The sequence below is a fragment of the Glycine max genome, chromosome 19, assembly GCF_000004515.6.
Source record: "Glycine max cultivar Williams 82 chromosome 19, Glycine_max_v4.0, whole genome shotgun sequence".
NCBI lineage: Eukaryota > Viridiplantae > Streptophyta > Magnoliopsida > Fabales > Fabaceae > Glycine > Glycine max.
In genome coordinates, this window is record NC_038255.2 from 1,441,547 (window position 1) to 1,461,525 (window position 19,979).

The following is a 19,979-nucleotide window of genomic DNA, read 5'->3' on the forward strand; positions in this document are numbered from 1 at the left end:
TAAGGAAGAAGAATGAGAGAACCATTAATACTGTCCACTAAAAACTCAAAATTTTAGGGACCAAATAATAAATACACAAAATAAATTTAACAGTTAAAATGTCGACTTATTATAGCAAGTCGTTTTTAATGACTATCAATGAACCACATCATATGAGACGGTTCACCCTAGTCCGAGCCATCAAAATTAAAAGCAAACAATGTAATGTAAGGATACACTACCTAAAACAAACATACTCAACAAAAATATGGCATTTATCACAAATAAATAAAGTATATATAAACATATCAACTAAAGTTATTTGTTATACAATAAGACAACTCTGTCATATCATTAGCCACGACTTTTCAATGTGTAAATGATGTTAACAATATGATTAATGCAATAACTTCTCAATGGCGACAAAGAATTGAGAGACCAACCAGATATATCCCTTAATCATGGTAAAATTTACCACCCAATAGGAGCCAAGAGCAACATGTGTATTTGAGAGATTTTGGTCCTGATTATGGAGCACAATGTTCTAGTTAGAGCATAATGAAGATTTTTTTAAAGAATTTCTTAAATGAAGAAATTGATTTTTTATTGGAATAAACCTATTTGACAAGAATTTTTTTTTAAAAAATAAGATATGTATCTTACATGAGAAATTATATCTTAGCAATATAAAATAATATTTATTTGATACATAATAATATCATAATTAAATTATAATTAACTAAAAATAGAAAAAAATATAAAAATGTGATTTTTTAAAGTTTTTTTAAAAAATTTAGAGCAAAATTGTATATAGATTTCATACAATCACACAACACTTTCGGGACCAAACAAATAACTTAAAGAATGTTAATTGGAGATGCTCTTTCGAGCACAACGCGGTTGAAAAGTCATGGCTTGAATTGTGGAATTGTGTCATCGACGTACTGATCTCAATCTATCGATCTATTTAATTATTAGGAAATTCCTAAAATATTTATTTATATTAACTCATTAATTATTTCCTTAAAATTCTCAAAATCAATAACGCAAGGGATCATCTTAACTAACATTCATTATTGTCAATGGTACTATGGCAGCATGTAATGTCTCTTTTTTTGTCTAGATTACAAAATTGAATATTATTTATCTACCTTAGAATTAATATTAAAAAATTAAAAAAAAAAACAGATTTTGAAAGGATAAAAACAAAAAGGAAATATAAGGGCAAAACCAAGATTTACTCTTATTTCAAGAACAAGAAATAATAATTTCAGAATTTAAAAATAAAATAATCAAAATAAAAGATAAAAATCAAACCTCAAATAATAAACAAAATATGAAATTCGAATAGATTTTTTATGAAATATACATTGAATGTTTACCTTTGATTCTATTGCAGTTTTTTTGTCCTTTTTCTACATTGATAGAGAATGAAAAAGTCGTTTTATTTTGTTTTTATAGTCATTTCATTTCTGTCAAACCTTATCCTCATAACAAAATTTAGCGGTGCTCGTTTGCGGGTATTGGTGTAAAATAAAAGAAAAATATTATGTGGAATTAATTTAATTAATATAAATTATTTTAATGAAAAAAAATATATAAAGATTTTAAAATAGATATATTTAAAACTTCTAATTTTCAAAATGTTAAAAATTTATGTTAATTAATAAAAATATGTTTTAATGATTATATAACACTCCTATTAGTACATTAAGCAAAGAAATATAAATATTAACTGAAAATATTAAATATTTAGAAACTCCCATTGAGTTTTCAATAATGCTAAATTTTATATTAAAAAGTGATGCTGGTGGAAGAAATAAAAAATGACCTTATTATGCTACAAGAAAAGTTATTTGGATAGCAAAGTATGTGTTAACCAATTGCTACAGCAACAGCAAGAAACTAGTCAGTAACTAACAACCAGCCAGCATTAATTGCAACGTAGTTACCAGAGAATTAATTATCAATGAATTCATAATATTTTAGCAAACATTTGTATGTCTGAGGGTTCCTTCAGAGAGTATTAATTTACAGAAAAGCTCCATATAAATATAAATATAAATATAAATATAGGGTTGGTTGGTTGTTGCATTTGTTTGCTAACAAAAATTAACAAATCTAAAAAATATCATTTTTCAATAAAAAAAAAGTTTTATATAATATAAGTTATTACTACATATTTAAGAAGAGACCCGCTTGGTGATGAGACAGAGGTCAAGTACCTGCATCAATGATCTGAACAGTTAATGCTCAAACTGCGTCCACTTCACAAAGAACCTTCCAAAAACCTTTGTCCAAGGCAAGGTTTAAACCATGAATAAGAAAATGAAAATTTTGATCATAATTTCATACAACATACCCTAAATTCTTTACTACAAGGCTGACACATTAGTGGATTCAACACATTAAATGAGCACCGGTTAACCTATTCGTGAGAGTAAATTATGCTAACATTTCTTGAAAATTCAAAAAATTATACATTTTATAACATTTATAACAATCTCCCGTAGAAGAAAACAAAGTAATATTTTTTCAAACAACTAACGAATTAAGTGTAATATATAAGAGGTGTTAATATAATTTTTTTAAACAATTAAGGAGGTTAATGTAAGGATGAAAAAAAAGTAAAAAGTAGCACGTGTAATTTCACAAAATCACATATGGTGGTAAATGTAATCTACTCTATTTTTTATGATTCAATTATTAACATTTGTTCCTTTATTTATTTTAACATCAGTATTTTTTTTAAGTAAACATCGGTTTCTTAATACTGATACTAATGCATTTTAATTTGATACCCTTCTATCTCATAAAATATGCTAAACTCTATTTATAAATATAAATATATCATTTCGTCAAAATAAAATTATAATTATATCACGAATATTTTTCTTGTTGCCAATATAATTAGAGTCGGTTTCTGGATAAAATCTTTAAAAAAATTTCACAAGTTTTAATTTTTTTAGACTAATTAATTATAAGACTAATTTTTGTTTAGGAGCTTAAATGCACTTAAACTCCTCATTCCTCTTCATCAAATATGTGCAAGAAAATCAAATTCAATTCTTATCCTATAAACTTATCTTGTCTTATTAATATTGACTTAGAGCCCTAAATTTTAATGTACGTCCTCTTCACCCCTTGCCCTACACTTGACTTTTTCATTCTTTACATATCAATGAATAATCTATTTAAGGACAGCATTATTGCATATCTCTTCAGGCCTTACAATTCACAAACTTAATTAACTCGGATGGATTTTATTCTCAATTACCTAAATGTCACTGCCATTGGATTTGTTTCTCTAATCCTCTTCTGTTTGTTTCTGTATAATCCCCTCAAACTTGCCCAACGTAAAAAAGAGGCTCCTACAGTTTCAGGTGCATGGCCAATACTTGGTCACCTCTTACTATTGAGTAGTTCAAAGGCACCCCATAGAGTTTTGGGTGCTTTGGCTGACAAGTATGGACCCATATTCACCATCAAGCTTGGTGCCAAAAAGGCTTTGGTTATCAGCAACTGGGAAATAGCTAAGGAATGCTTCACCACAAACGACATCGTCGTTTCGTCTCGCCCCAGGCTTGTTGCTGCTGAAAATATGGGCTACAACCATGCCATCTTAGGGTTTTCACCCTATGGTCCTTATTGGCGCGAGCTAAGAAAGATTACAACGTTAGAGATCCTTACATCTCGCAGAGTGGAGCAACTACAGCATGTTCGTGTCTCCGAAGTTCAAAGTTCGATCAAAGAACTCTTTGATGTTTGGCGTAGCAAAAAGAATGAGTCGGGCTACGCGTTGGTGGATCTGAAGCAATGGTTTTCTCGCTTGACATTCAACATGGTTCTTCGAATGGTCGTTGGGAAGCGATATTTTGGTGCTACAACTGTTGATGATGATGATGTTGAGAAGGCACAAAGATGTGTAAATGCTATCAAGGATTTCATGCGTTTGTTTGGGGTATTCCCTGTGGCAGATGCTATTCCTTATTTGAGATGCTTTGATTTTGGTGGCCATGAGAAGGCCATGAAAGAAACTGCCAAGGATTTGGATAGTATCATAAGTGAGTGGTTAGAGGAGCACAGACAAAACAGGGCTTTGGATGAAAACGTTGATCGAGTTCAAGACTTCATGGACGTGATGATTTCCTTGCTTGATGGAAAAACAATTGATGGGATCGATGCCGACACCATGATCAAATCCACAGTACTGGTATGCATATGTTCATGCACGTACTTGTTTTAGTTTGTTAGAGACTTTGCTTACGTAGTTATCAACCAGAGAAATGTTAGTTTTAGTTTGTTAGAGACTTTGCTTACATATTTATTACAAAGAGAAATGTTAATGGCACTAATTTATATTCTTTTTAATACTGCATGTGATGGGTTGATATTTTTGAAAATTACACATTTTTTTGGGTCTTATTTATCATTTGATAATTATTTCTCTTGATTTAAATATAAAATTTATCAAAATTAATAAACTTTTATAAATTTTAGTTAACTATAGAAAAAATGTTCAAAAAGAAAGTGTGCAAAAGAATAGTATTGACATTCCTAGGATTAACAAATTGCAAGTCACTCAAATATTAAAAATTCTAACACGTGTATTTTCATTTAAGACCATTTATTCTTCCGGTGTTTGGGTAGGAAGGACTATAGGAACTAAAAACGGTTTTTCCAAATTACATGACTAAAAAATTTAATTTTGAATTTAGTGGACCAAAACAGATTTACCTCAAATTTATAGAATTAAAAACATATTCAAAAACATATTCAAACATTAAACTTTGTACAATATTAATTGATCTTAATTTAAGTCTGAATTTTGAAATTTGAATTTGAACATACTATTTCGATAAAAAAAAATTAATTTATTTCCCTTCAATATAATACAATATTTATTTTTAATAATAAGAATATTTATTATTCTTGTTTACAAATTTTGTTTAAATTTAAAAATACTTATCTCTATAATTTTGTCCCAAAATTAAAAAAAAAATGTGTACTTTCGAAAATAGAGAGAAGATACATGAAAAGTACACAGACTAGCAAAATCTTAAAAATCAAAGTATCCTATTTATTTGCCTTGTTTCTTTGTTTACAAAAGTTGAGAGTTTATGAGTTTTATTTGAACTCCTACTTATATATTCTTCTTTCGGATTACGTATTTGATTTGCAGACAGTAATTGTAGGAGGAGCTGACACAACCAGTACCTCTCTTACATGGGCAATGTGTTTGATTTTAAAAAACCCATATGTGTTGGAAAAAGTTAAAGCTGAATTTGACATCCAAGTTGGGAAAGAGAATTGCATAAGCGAGTCTGATATAAGTAAGTTAACATACCTTCAAGCCATGGTCAAAGAAACTTTAAGATTGTACCCTCCAGGTCCTCTCTCGGGACCTCGTGAATTCACTGAGAATTGCACTTTAAGTGGCTACAATATCGAAAAGGGAACTCGCCTAATTACAAATCTTTGGAAGATTCACACAGATCTTAATGTTTGGTCAGATCCATTAGAGTTTAAACCAGAAAGGTTTCTTACCACTCACAAAGACATTGACATTAGGGGTCATCATTTTGAGCTACTACCATTTGGAAGTGGTAGAAGAATTTGTCCTGGAATATCCTTTGGCCTTCGAATGCTTCATTTCCCTCTTGCTAGTTTTTTGCATTCCTTTGAAATATTAAATCCGTCTACTGAACCTCTTGATATGACTGAAAGCTTTGGATTAGTCAACGCTAAAGCCACTCCACTTGAGATTTTTATTAAACCACGTTTATCTCCAAGTTGTTATGAAAGCAAGTGATCCTTTGGTAGCTATGTGATCTTGGTGGATTGTCGAATATTAAAGTATATGTGATCCATTTTGGTTAAATTAGATTTGTCTCGAACTATTTTGAAGCTATGTATATGTATTGTCTCTTTCAACTTAACTATCATATGGAATAAATTATTGAAATAGTTAACTACTATGTATTAGCTCTTGTGCACTATTGAGATAATTATCAACTAAAATCTGACATGCCAGCTAAATATTCATGAAATGTAAAAGACGGAGGAAGTTCCACACCAAGTGGATCATCTTGTCATTCATGATTATTTTTCATCTCCTATTTCTTCTCAATAATATATCTAGTACTTTATCCTAAAAAAAAAAAAATAACTCTTACAATTTTTTGTACATATTGTAGCGGGGCTTCAACCAAATTTTGGGATAGCCAAAATAAAATTTAACACATATACCTTTCATATACAATATCATATTTTATATCTAAAGTTTAAGTTGCATATAAGTACAAAGTTGAAAAAAAAATACTTTTTATCAATTACATAAAAAAGAAAATTATTCACATAATTATCACAAATAAAAATAGATGAAATCTATAACCATATACTTGAACATGCATGTAAATTATCGTAACTCAAGAAAAACTCAGTACATAAATATATATAATGTAACTAAAAACAAATATATATATATATATATATATATATATATATATATATATATATATATTATTGCATGAAAATTGTGGACATTGAAATGGAAATAAATAACTGACACGGAGGTACATGATGAGCACAGGTTGTGATACAAACACAACCACACCGATACAAACACAATCACACCAACAGAGGATGAAGAAGAGGCAGCAGTTAAAAGGGTGGAAACCACAAAAGAGGGGGCTGCACATTGAAGATAAGCCCAAGAGAAAAGTGAAGAGGCCCACTTACCTTCACGATTTCGTCTGAGGAAACAACCAAAACAGAAGCTTCTGCCAAATCTTCTCCAAATCGCCTTGCTTGGAATTGTTGATCCTGCGGAGCAACTTATTATCAGAATTGGTTATTGTAATATTCCTAGAATGATTCTGTAATAGGAATTCTATAAGAACCTTGTAATAACAAGCAAAAGGCAATAAGAATTTTACGAAACCTTCCCTCACTCTGACGTATTCTGCTTCTCCCTTTTCTCTAGAGGTGCTAGACCTCAAAATCTAGCTTTGAATACTCTGTTGCTAATATTTTTGGTGCTCTCGTTGTCCATACTACCATGACAGACCCTCACTCCCATGACCCTTCCTCCCGTAACCTTGAAGATATCCTCCTCCGCCTGGGGGACACCATGCACACCGTGACCTTGAAATTAGATGAGATTCTACACAGAGTTTCTCCGGTCTCTCCCTCCCCCACACCTCAGCCTTCACCAAACCCGCACCAACCAACCCCTGCACCTGTAACACTACAGAAAATGAAATTCGAGGTTCCGCGGTTCAATGGGACCGAGCCTCTCGGCTGGATCTTCAAGATTAATCAATATTTTGAGTACCATGGCACACCGAAATGTGGCAGGCTCACCATTGCCTAGTTCTATATGGAGGGACAAGCGCTTGCATGGTTCCAATGGATGACCAACAACGCTCAGTTCACCTCCTGGCCAAGCTTTTTACAAGCATTACAAACCTGTTTCGCTCTGTCGCAATACGAAGACCCAACGGGTTCCCTTTTCAAGCTTACTCAGAAGGGATCAGTGAGTCAATACCTGTCCGAGTTTGAGGACCTGACCAATCAGATTATTGGGCTGTCGCCTCCTTTTATCCTCAGTTGCTTTATCTCTGGGTTGACCCCAGAGATACGCCGCGAGGTTCAGGCCCTTCAGTCCTTGACCTTGGTGCAGGCAGCAGGCTTGGCATGCTTGCAGGAAGAGAAACTTGCGGATGTCCGTCTGTCGCCACGTGCATGTCCTCCTCCACCACCACTACCCATTACCCGCACGAACTCTAACCACCCCAGTGACAACCCTCGAAAAACACACCTTCCCTCTTTGTTACCCGCCCCACCTCGTCAACCAGCCCCTGTTATGAAGCGCTTGACACCGGAGGAGATAACCTCACACCGTGAGCGTGGGTTATGCTTCAAATGTGATGAGAGGTACCACCGGGGTCACCACTGTGCCTCTCGGGTTTTCCTTCTCATCACTGAAGAAGAGGAACCCTCAGTAGCTAATAATGACCTTAATGACCCACAACCCAACCCACCTGATGCACCCGACCCATACCCGGCCCAAATCAGTCTCCACTCGTTAGCAGGCCATCTGGCCTTCGAAAAGTTGCATTTTGAAGGTGTCATCTCTGATCACCGCCTGATGCTCCTCGTCGACGGAGGCAGCACCCATAACTTTGTCCAACAGCAGCTTGTCACTCAACTGGGCCTTCCTTGCCGGTCCACACTACCCTTACGAGTTATGGTGGGTAACGGACATCACGTGGAATGCACCACCATTTGTGAAGCAGTTCCCATTTCAATTCAAGACATCGAGTTCACTGTGGATCTTTATGTTTTACCCATTGCCGGCGCCAATGTCGTGTTAGGTGTCCAATGGCTTAAAACATTAGGTCCCATCATCATTGACTACACAGCTCCTTGTGCATGCAATTCTTTCATCAGAACCGCTTGGTGAAGTTAAAAGGGGAGAGTGAAGCTAAATTGGGCCTTCTAAATCATCACCAGCTTCTCCGTCTTTTCCACACACTGGAACCTGTCTCCTACTTCCATATCGCAGTCCTCACTGAACCCCACACTCCCCTCTCTAACACCCCACCATTCCCTCAACCAATTCAATACTTGCTTCAGAAATTTTTTTCCTTATTTCAGGATCCTCAAGGACTACCACCGATTAGGGACACCGATCATCATATCCACCTAATTCCTCAATCCACCCCGGTGAACGTGTGACCCTACCGCTATCCCCATTACCAGAGAAACGAAATTGAACTTCAGGTCAACACCATGCTTCAGAAGGGATTGATCCAGCCAAGCACGAGTCCCTTCTCGTCACCGGTCCTTCTCGTGCACAAGCAAGATGGCAGCTGGCGGTTCTGCGTTGATTATCGAGCCCTCAACACGGTCACCGTCCGTGACAGGTTCCCAATTTCGACGATCGACAAGCTCTTAGACGAGCTAGGTGGCGCACAATATTTCTCGAAACTTGACCTATTACAAGGTTACCATCAGATAAGAATGCATGGCCCCGATATCCCCAAAACAGCTTTCAGAACTCATCACGACCATTACGAGTTCAAGGTAATGTCATTTGGTCTCTGTAACGCACCATCCTCATTCCAGGCGACTATGAACAACATATTCCGACAATACCTTCGACATTTCATCATCGTCTTCTTTGACGACATTCTTATATATAGCAATTCCCTTAAGGCTCATCTTCAGCACTTAGCGACAGCATTTCAGGTCCTCCTCGATAATCAATTTGTTTTAAAACTATCCAAAGGCTTCTTTGCGCAGATACAGGTAGAATATCTGGGACATATGGTCTCTCAGAAAGGAGTGGAACCAGTAGCTTCGAAGGTGGAGGACATCCTTCACTGGTCAGTACCTCAGTCTACCAGGGTCGTATGTAGCTTCTTGGGACTCATGGGCTTCTACCGAAGTTTCATCAAGGGGTACGCCACCATTGCTGCCCCCTTAGTCAAGCTCACCATGAGGGACCCTTTTAAATGGACACCTCAGGCACAATTAGCCTTCGACCACCTTAAAACAGCTCTGTCGACAGCCCCTGTTTTGACTTTAACAAATTTTAAGCTTCATTTCACTGTGGAGGCCGATGCCTCCAACGTTGGCATGGGTGCGGTCCTCTCGTAGAACGGTCACCCCATTGCTTTCTTCAGCAAACCCTTCAGCCCCAAGCTCCTTCGTGCCTCAACATATATCTGCGAGCTGTTCGCCATTACCGCTGCAATCAAGAAATGGCGCCGATACCTTCTTGGTCAACGCTTCACCATCCTGACTGACCATCGGAGTCTCAAGGAACTTCTCACTCAGGTCATCCAAACGCCGGAGCAGCACATGTACCTGGCACGCCTCCTGGGCCATGACTACATCATTCAGTATCGGGCCGAAAATCATAACAAAGTCGTCGAAGCATTATCGAGACTTCTAGAAAAGGACCCCTCCCTCTTCATGATACTCTTTGTTCCTTCCTTAACCTTCCTGGAGGAACTTTGCCATCAATTGAATGCACATCCGGACTATACTCAGCGCCGACAAGATATTATCCAGAATCCGGCCAATTTTCCCACTTTCACGGTCTCCCAGGATTTGGTGATGACCAATGGTCGTATTTGGTTGCCTCGAGGATTGCCAATCACTTCCATTCTGCTTGTGGAATACCACACTACACCCACAGGTGGTCATGCAGGGATCACGAAAACTTTGGCCAGAATCTCAGAAAATTTTAGTTGGCTAGGCCTCTGGGAGGATGTCAAACAATTTGTGACCAATTGCTTGGATTGCCAGGTGACCAAGTATGAAACACAGAGGGTGGCAGGGTTACTATGCCCTCTTCCGGTACCTCATCGGCCATGGGAGGATCTCTCCCTCGATTTTATCGTTGGCTTACCCCCTTACCATGGAAACACCATCATTCTCGTCGTGGTGGATCGCTTTTCGAAGGGGATTCTTCTAGGCATGCTTCCAACATCCCATACGACACACATGGTAGCCTCCTTGTTCGTTGAAGTGGTGGTCAAAATTCACGGCGTACCTCGAAGTCTGGTTTCAGATCGTGACCCCCTTTTCATTAACCGTTTTTGGCAAGAGCTTTTCGGGCTAGCGGTACTCACCTGAGGAGGAGTTCTGCTTACCATCCTCAGAGTGATGGTCAAACAAAAGTCCTCAATAGGATTGTGGAGCAATAACTGTGAGCCTTTGTTCACCGGTGACCCAATAGGTGGGGCAAGTTCCTTCCATGGATAGAATGGTCACACAACACCTCGTGGAACGCGGGAACGGGTACAACTCCCTACGAGGTGACATTTGGCCGGAAACCATTCAATTTCCCTGAGTATATCTCCAGCACATCAAATATCGAAGCTGTCGAGAGCCTCTTGACTGACAGAGATGCAACCTTTCAAACTATTCACAAGAAGCTGCTCAAAGCCCAGGACCTCATGAAGAAACAACCAGATCACAAACATCGCGAGATGCATTATCAAGTAGGAGATTGGGTCCTGCTTCGGCTACAGCCCTACCGCCAGTCATCTGCTAAGGGTACTTCCCTATCCTCTGCTAAGCTTGCTAAACGATTTTACGGCCTCTTTCAAGTTATGGAAAGGATTGGCCCCGTTGCTTACAAGCTCAAATTACCCGAAGAAGCTAAGATACACCCAGTTTTTCATTGCTCCAAACTCAAACCCTTTCGAGGATCACCAGTGCCGCCAACTGTAGTTGCTTTTCCCTTGGCCTTCCTCAATGATCAACCTCTGGTGTATCCTTTAGCAATTCTAGACCAACGCAGGACATCGCAGGAAGCTCCTTGGGAAGTGTTAGTCCAGTGACAGGGTCTCTCTCCGGATGAGACCTCATGGGAAGACTGGACCAGGCTGCAAGAGGAATATCACCTTGAGGATAAGGTGATTCTCTAAGGACCGAGGGATGATACGAACACAACCACACCAACAGAGGATGAAGAAGACGCAGCAGTTAAAAGGGTGGAAACCACAAAAGAGGGGGTGCACATTGAGGATAAGCCCAAGAGAAAGGTGAAGAGGCCCACTTACCTTCACGATTTCGTATGAGGAAACGGCCAAAACAGAAGCTTCTGTCAAATCTTCTCCAAATCGCCTTGCTTGGAATTGTTGGTTCTGCGGAGCAACTTCTTATCAGAATTGGTTATTGTAATATTCCTAGAATGATTCTGTACTAGGAATTCTATAAGAACCTTGTAATAACAAGCAAAAAACAATAAGAATTTTACGAAACCTTCCCTCATTCTGACGTATTCTGCTTCTCCCTTTTCTCTAGAGGTGCTAGACCTCAAAATCTAGCTTCAAATACTCTGTCGCTAACAGGTTGCACGTCAAGGTAAAAAATAAGAGCAATAACAGTGCATAAAAAAATTAGTGGAACAATGGATTTATATCAAAACAGAAAATTATCTAAATTACACAAATGAGATAATATATAATAAATAATTAAAGAAAATAAAAACATGTGTAAGCTTAAAAAGATAAGTCATGCTAATATGAAAAATAAGTCTTTTGAAATTGCTGAAACCAGACTACAACCAAATGAAGGGGCTTTTGATTTTTATTCGAAAAAAGAAGAATATTTCTCTTAAGTTTTCAGTTTTTTGTTAAGAAAAAATATAAAAATATTAGACAGACAAAAGCAACGGATGGATTTTGATTTTCATTGAAAAGTAACTTTTTTCCTAAGTTGTAAGTTAATTGAGTTAAAGAAAAAGACACAAGTATTAGAAATAACTAATTTTTTATTATATATGTTTATATATGAAAAATAACAATTTTGGAAGCCACGTGATTGGTAGTATATAGTTTTGTCTGGATTGTGATGTTCCTTACCTGGGACAGTTGGTGTCCATATCCTCGGTCAGTCGATAGATGTATGTTTTGGCAGTCATGGCTCTATAATGGAGATGTCTCTGTCGGTTAGCTAACTGAAATCAAATCAGTGTTGATGTTGAACTAATGTTAGTTATCCATTTATTCGGTCATATGGGTTGGCCTGTTGAACTAATGTTAGTTATCCATTTATTCGGTCATATGGGTTGGCCTCTTGCCGGACGGTCCATATAGTATAGTTTGATTATTTAAACATCTAAAAATAATATCTAATTAATTATCTTTATTTTTCATTTACTATTATTTTATATTTTTTATTTACACATGTCTCAAAAGTGAAAGGAATAACCTTTTGTTATCCTATTTTTGTATTCAAGAATAATTTATCATGTACTCTCTAATCCAGAAGATATAAGACACTTACAACAGAATTACAAAGATAAATATGATTTAACCGAAGAAGATCACATATATAGTTTAACAATCAACTTTACAAACACACTTATAATAAGTCATTTATCTTGTTACATTTATTGTGTATTTGGTCCCTAAAACTTTTATTTTTTAGTGGATGGTAATGGTTCTCTCATTCTTCTTCTTTCAAAACTGCGCATATCCATTCCTAGTACAGCTGTCACATAGAGTGTTGGTGGTGATGAGTTGTTGGTTTGCGTATTATACTAAAAATTTAGATCACATATTAGACTCTCCAATGGATGATAACGAAGGCACATAAGCATTGGACAATTTTTTCAAACAATAATGACTAAAATAATGAACTCAAATTCTAAAATCATTTAGTTTGCCAAGAAATTAAATATAAATTGGATATATAATATAATAAAAATTAAATATAAATTTAAATTAATATGTATTAAGATATATATAAAATATTAAAATATGTTTTATTATTAAATTAAATGTTAGGGTTTTAATTATTTTAATACACTTCGTTTATTGATTAAAAAAATACACTTTGTTTAAACACACTTTGTTTAAACGACACACTCAAATTGAGCCATGCATCCATGTCACTTCCATTATTGTACCAGAATTGCAAAGACAAACATAACCTATGTCCAACAAATCGAGAAGCAGAACAAATCATTTCAGTTGTACATTTCTTTCTCTATTTCGTCTCTCTTTGGAATTGTAGCTGTCACCGCAGGGCTTCAACTTCTGCCATGAAAACGCGAGTCTCGCTGCCTGATATGTGCACTAAAGGAGAGGCTTTGATTGATCCACGTTGATTCCAGTGTAAAGTGCCTTTTCAATTTCTGTCATGGCTTCACTAAGGTTTTGGTTTCTCTTCGTGATTATATATGTATATTTGTGTAATCGATTATGGTTGAACATAATTGATTATAAAGAAGATCTTAGAACAAAAAAGAGAAAGCAACAAGCAAGGATCACTTGTATAATATTATACATTGATATTTAGTATCCATGGTTCTCACAATTAGGAGTTACGTACATAGAACTTTTACAATTAGGAGTTATATAGAACTTTCACGAAAAAAAAAAAAAGGAGAATTACAGAGAACCCACAAAGCCTTAAATCTTATTACAACACACCTTATTACAACACCACATGGTGACAATTTTGTGAATTCCAAAAATGCCCTTTTGACGAAAATATAATTCGGTTGAACTATTATACACCAGAAAAATATTTTCTATTTTCTGTTGTTTACTATGGGAAAAAAAACTAAAAAATAGTATTATATTTGTACACTTGAATGTACATGTTTTTTCTATCTATTTTTTCTTACCAAAATAATATTTTATTAATATTTATTTGTTTTTCTTCTAACTCACCTTGGATCTCACATATTTTTTTATCTTTTTTTTTCATCCCATTATTTATCACATTTAGTAGTTTCCTTATTTTTTTTTAGTTATTTTTTATATTTCCCTTTTCTTTTTACTCATCCACCTCAAAATTAAGGAGTATGTTGAACATTTTCCAAGTTTTAAATAACTTGTTAGTTAAAAAAAACAAGACAAATCTTAAAATATACCTATATTAATTAACAAAGTATGTCCAGGCATTCAATTAAAAAAATAATTAATTAAATACTTTAACGTACAAAAATCCAGCTTTACTTCACTCATTTTGAATCCCGTTTTCGAGGGAACAATTGAGTAACGGATAGTAAATATTTGGTCCATTCCCCTTTTAGATCCTAATAAAAATCTAGATGGGTAATTATATCGTCACATGCCTGTACGAAGCATCGGAAGCAACAACCAATAGCTGCTCTCCACATTCATAGGAACGTCGCAATCTCAACGACACCATCACAGCTCAGCAACGGAAACTAGTGAGAGACCAAATAGATATACTACTTTTTCATCATTTAGAAATCAAAATAATATTTTTTTATCATTTAAGCATCAAGTACTATTATCAATCTTAAATTAGTCAACAATCCAAATAATGTTTACTTGTATGTATTACCATTTAAAATATCAATATATAATCAAAGTTAGAAAAAGTTGGTAATGATAGAAACATAAATTTGGTTTAATTAAAAAATTCCAAGCTTCATTCAAATTCCATTTCCATTATGATCGAATAATCCTCAACAAAAATCTTCAGACTTCTCTTTAACAATCCATGATATTATTAAATGAGAGACAATTATTCATAGTTTCGACATAATTTATCAGGCAAACCTGATTCAACTAAAAGAAGATTACATAATTTAACAATGGACTTTCCACAAACCGCTAAGACAAGAATCACATGCTTTCATAGATAACAATTAGAAGATAATCGTGGCTTAATTAAAATCTCAAGTGGAGTAGCTTTAGTCTTGCCTAATCCAACGGTTTCAGTCATATCAATAGGTTCATTTGATGGATTTAAGAATGAAAAAGAATGAAAAAGACTGGCAAGAATCAAATGAACCATTTGAAGGCTAAAGGATATTCCAGGACACACTCTTCTACCACCACCAAATGGTAATAGCTCAAAATGATGTCCCCTAACATCAATGTCTTTATGGGTGGTTAGAAACCTTTCTGGTTTGAACTCTAATGGATTTGACCAAACACTAAGATCTGTGTGGATCTTCCAAATATTTGTAATTAGACGAGTTCCTTTTTTGACATTGTAGCCACCTAAAGTGCAATCCTCTATGAATTCACGAGGTGATGAGAGAGGAACTGAAGGGTATAATCTTAAAGTTTCTTTGACCACAGCTTGAAGGTATGTTAACTTACTTATATCAGACTCAGTTATACATCTCTCTTTTCCAACTTGGAAGTCAAGTTCTGCTATAACTTTTTCCAATACAATAGGATTTCTCAATATCAAACATACTGCCCATGTAAGAGTATTAGTGATTGATTCAGTTCCTCCTGAAATTACTGTCTGCAAATCAAAATTAAAAAAAATAATATGTTAAGCAAAAGTAGAATGTCGTATAAGTGAGAGCTTAAATAAGTCAAGGCAAATGGATATGATATTTGCATGCTTAAGATCTTGTAGTTACACATTCTTCGAATCTCTAGTACATGAAGTTGAAAATCTCTCTCTCAAAATAGACATTTCCAATAGATCATAAATAAATTAATAAATTGTGAAGTCATCTACTATATATAGTCGAACTAATTAAAATTTATTTAAATCATTCAATTGATATCCTTAATTAAAAGTCTATGTTTCTATAAGTGAGAATCTAAACCATTGTTTCTCACTTTGTGAAAAACTTAAACCTCTTTCACTATATTCATATTTCATAGCCCAATGTTCTAATCATAAAATTATTAGTCCCATTTAAAGTCATCTGTGCTAACAACCTAATCATATAGCAGTATAATGCATATTTGGATTAAAATTTACAAACTTTAGTTTGAGTTAAATTTAAATTTACAAAGGCAATTCAATTCTTCCTTTTACAAAACTGAGTAGTAACACAAAATTTTCATTGCAAACACATTTTTGGTAGTAACCAAACATTTTACCAAAATGAATTTATTTTCCAAAAATATATTCACCATTTAAAAGTACTTCTTCAATTCAACTGATAACCAAAGATGTTCATAGTAGGTCCAATATACATACCAGTAAATTGGATTTGATGATGGTATCCGCATCTATGCCATGAATTGTTTTTCCATCAAACAAGGAAAGCATGGCGTCCACGAAGTCTTGAATTCCATCAACGTTGTTCTCACCAAAAGCCCTATTTTGTTTGTGCTCCTCTAACCACTCACCAAAAATCTCATCCAAATCCTTGGCAGTTTCCTTCATGGCCTTCTCATAGCCACCAAAATCAAACCATCTCAAGAAAGGAATAGCATCTGCCACCGTGAACACCCCCATCAGACGCATGAACTCCTTCACAGCCTCCACACATCTCTGAGCCTTCTCATCATCCATAGTTCTAGCACCGAAAAGTCGCTTTCCGACGACCATTCGAAGAACCATGTTGTATGTCAATTGAGAAAACCATTGCTTCAGCTCCAGCAACGCATAGCCAGACTCATTATTCTTGTTGCTTGACCAAACATTGAAGAGCTCTTTGATCGAACTTTGAACTTCGGAGACACGAACATGCTGTAGTTGCTCCACTCTGCGAGATGTAAGGATCTCTAACGTTGTAATCTTTCTTTGCTCGCGCCAATAAGGACCATAGGGTGCAAACCCAAACATGGCTTGGTTGTAGCACATGAGTTCAATGGCAAGAAGCTTGGGGCGAGACGAAACGACGATGTCGTTTTTGGTGAAGCATTCCTTAGCAATTTCCCAGTTGCTGATTACCAAAGCCTTTTTGACACCATAGTTGATGGTGAATATGGGTCCATACTTATCAGCCAAAGCACCCAAAACCCTATCAGGTGTCTCTGAACCACTCAATAGTGGTAGGTGACCAAGTATTGGCCATGCACCTGCAACTTTGGGAGCCTCTTTTTTACCTAATGCAAATTTGAAGGGATTATACAAAAACAAAAAGAAGAGGGTTATAGAAAGAACTCCAATGGCAGTGGCATTTAGGTAATTTAGAACAAACTCCATTTTAAATAGAGAAGATTGTTTACTATAGTGGCTGCTTCTACAGAGATGTGCAATAATGCTGTGTATCATCTTCCTTAAATAGACCAATTCATTGTTGGATGAAGAAAGGAGTGTGATAATTTTGGATAGATGACTTTTTTCTTATTATTCACCAAAAGCGGAAGCTTTTCAGCCACTGTGCTTGGGGTTTTTTATTCAATGCAGTGACTATTAGCTAACCCGTGCTTAGGCATAAATCATCATCATCTAAACAAGGAAAGCATGCCGTCCATACTACGTTACTGCACGAAATTGGATTAACTACCCACTAATTAGGAATAAATCATCATCTAAATTATGATTATTTTCATATCCTAATAGAATATGATTATTAATTTGAAAATTATGATTATTTTTATATTCAAACATTATATTTAAAATTGATTGTTAAGTATCTATAAATTTGAAATAAAAATTAAAAAAAAATAAGAATAAAATATGCTTATTAATTAAACATCAATAAATTGACAATGATTATGGCAAAAAAGAAATACAAAATTGAATCTATTTTAATAATATATTAAAATTGATACGGTAATATTTAAAATTGATTGTTAAGTACCTACTAATTAGGAATAAGTCATCATCTAAATTATGATTATTTATATATCCAAACATAATATTTAAAATTGATTCTTAAGTGCCTATTAGTTTGAAATGAAAATTAACAAAAATACGAATAAAATATGCTTATTAATTAAACGTTAATAAATTGACAATGATCAAGATGAAATTAAATACAAAATTGAAGTTATTTTATTAATATGTTGAAATTGAAACTCTAATATTTAAAATTGATTGTTAAGTACCTACTAATTAGGAATAAATCATTGTCTAAATTATGATTATTTTCATATATGGTTATTAATTTGTAAATTATGATTATTTCTATATCCTAACATAATATTTAAAATTGATTCTTAAGTGCCTATTAATTTGAAATGAAAATTAGAAAAATTCGAATAAAATATGTTTATTAATTAAACGTCAATAAATTGACAATGATTACGAAAAAAACAAATACAAAATTAAAGTTGTTCTAATAATATGTTAAAATTGATACTGTAATGTTTAAAATTGATTGTTAAGTACCTACTAATTAGGAATAAATCATCGTCTAAATTATGATTATTTCCATATATGGTTATTAATTTGAAAATTATGATTATTTGTATATCCTAACATAATATTTTAAATTGATTCTTAGGTATCTATTAATTTGAAATGAAAATTAACAAAAATATGAATAAAATATACTTATTAATTCAACGTCAATAAATTGACAATGATTACAATAAAAACAAATACAAAATTGAAGTTGTTTTAATAATTTGTTAAAATTGATACTGTAATATTTAATATTGAATGTTAAGTACCTACTAATTAGGAATAAACATCGTCTAAATTATGATTATAGTCATATATGTTTATTAATTTGAAAATTATGATTATGTATATATTCTAACATAATATTTAAAATTGATTGTTAAGTACCTATTAATTTAAAATGAAAATTAACAAAAATACGAATAAAATATGTTTATTAATTAAACGTGAATAAAATATATAAGGAATTGTCAAGAAAATGGTCACTTTCAAACATAGAAGTGAAGATAGACACAAACGAATTTTGGATTGACCGTTAAATCAAACAAATTGATTTTGAATTTGAAACTTGAATAGAGAAATTTGAAATTGTGACTTCCATATCAATATTTTAAATTGATTGTTCAACCAAATTAATTGATTTTATTATCCATAAATTAATTTCCATGACTGGTCCAAGATTATGTGACCCTGATAAAAAACAACACCACAGTGTAAAGGTGAGTGAGATAGAAATGCAACTATTTCCTAAGTATGAATCTAATTAATGATCTGTAATAGAATAATCACACATATTTCCATTAACAATAAACAGGAAAAACAAAAACAAAAAAAAAAACAAACCGATATATAGAATGATATTAATTTAATAAAAAAATTGACAGAAATGTTAAACAAAAGTATAAAGTAATCTTAGCATAGGAGTAAATTTTAATTTAAAATATTTAAATTTATATGAAATTATAAGACCCACAAAATTATAATAAGTAACTCATAAACAAATAATTATGTAATGTAAATGGTCTTAGGAATCTATTAAAAAAAATAAAGAGGTTGTTGCACTAACATTAGTTTAATATTAATCACCCAAACTCCCTAATTGATCATTATTTTTTTATGATTGAAAATGAAAATTAAAACGTTAACTCATCATCCTAACTTTTTTTTATTTCTCTAAAATTTATTTATTAATTCAATAATTTTTTGTTATGCAAGTTTCAACTAAAATAACATGAACACTGTTCTTTCTGAAATATATAATAAAATTGTATATATATGAAATCCAGCCATTAAAAAAACTACATGAAATTGAATTGATCAAACACTCAGCATGACTCATATCATCTATCATTAATAAAATACAATATTAATAAAATACATTGTCGGGAAATCATAATTATTAAATAACAACTTTAAACTGTTAAAATAAAGTAACATAAAAA

General features: G+C 33.8%; 2 protein-coding genes across 2 annotated transcripts; one reads left to right on the forward strand and one right to left on the reverse strand.

Annotated features, from left to right (window-relative positions):
• The first annotated feature begins 3,182 nt into the window (after positions 1 to 3,182).
• Positions 3,183 to 5,951, forward strand: LOC100805047 (cytochrome P450 82A4-like). The gene is made up of 2 exons (XM_003554811.5): positions 3,183 to 4,192; positions 5,162 to 5,951. The coding sequence occupies exons 1-2, from the start codon at positions 3,236 to 3,238 to the stop codon at positions 5,789 to 5,791; spliced, it is 1,587 nt and encodes a 528-aa protein (XP_003554859.1). The 5' UTR covers positions 3,183 to 3,235; the 3' UTR covers positions 5,792 to 5,951.
• Positions 5,952 to 14,969: 9,018 nt separating this feature from the next.
• LOC100804153 (cytochrome P450 82A4-like) lies at positions 14,970 to 17,559 on the reverse strand. Its single transcript, XM_003554070.5, has 2 exons — positions 16,438 to 17,559; positions 14,970 to 15,744 (listed from the first exon to the last, which is right to left on the reverse strand). The coding sequence occupies exons 1-2, from the start codon at positions 17,458 to 17,460 to the stop codon at positions 15,121 to 15,123; spliced, it is 1,647 nt and encodes a 548-aa protein (XP_003554118.2). The 5' UTR covers positions 17,461 to 17,559; the 3' UTR covers positions 14,970 to 15,120.
• Positions 17,560 to 19,979: the final 2,420 nt, after the last annotated feature.

What these genes read in the sequence shown, in the direction of transcription:
- LOC100805047 (XM_003554811.5), top strand. Translation starts at nt 3,236, where the DNA reads ATGGATTTTATTCTCAATTACCTAAATGTCACTGCCATTGGATTTGTT. An exon ending in TGATCAAATCCACAGTACTG is followed by an intron (nt 4,193 to 5,161) that starts GTATGCATATGT and finishes TTTGATTTGCAG; the next exon opens with ACAGTAATTGTAGGAGGAGC.
- LOC100804153 (XM_003554070.5), bottom strand. Translation starts at nt 17,460, where the DNA reads ATGATACACAGCATTATTGCACATCTCTGTAGAAGCAGCCACTATAGT. An exon ending in TCATCAAATCCAATTTACTG is followed by an intron (nt 15,745 to 16,437) that starts GTATGTATATTG and finishes TTTGATTTGCAG; the next exon opens with ACAGTAATTTCAGGAGGAAC.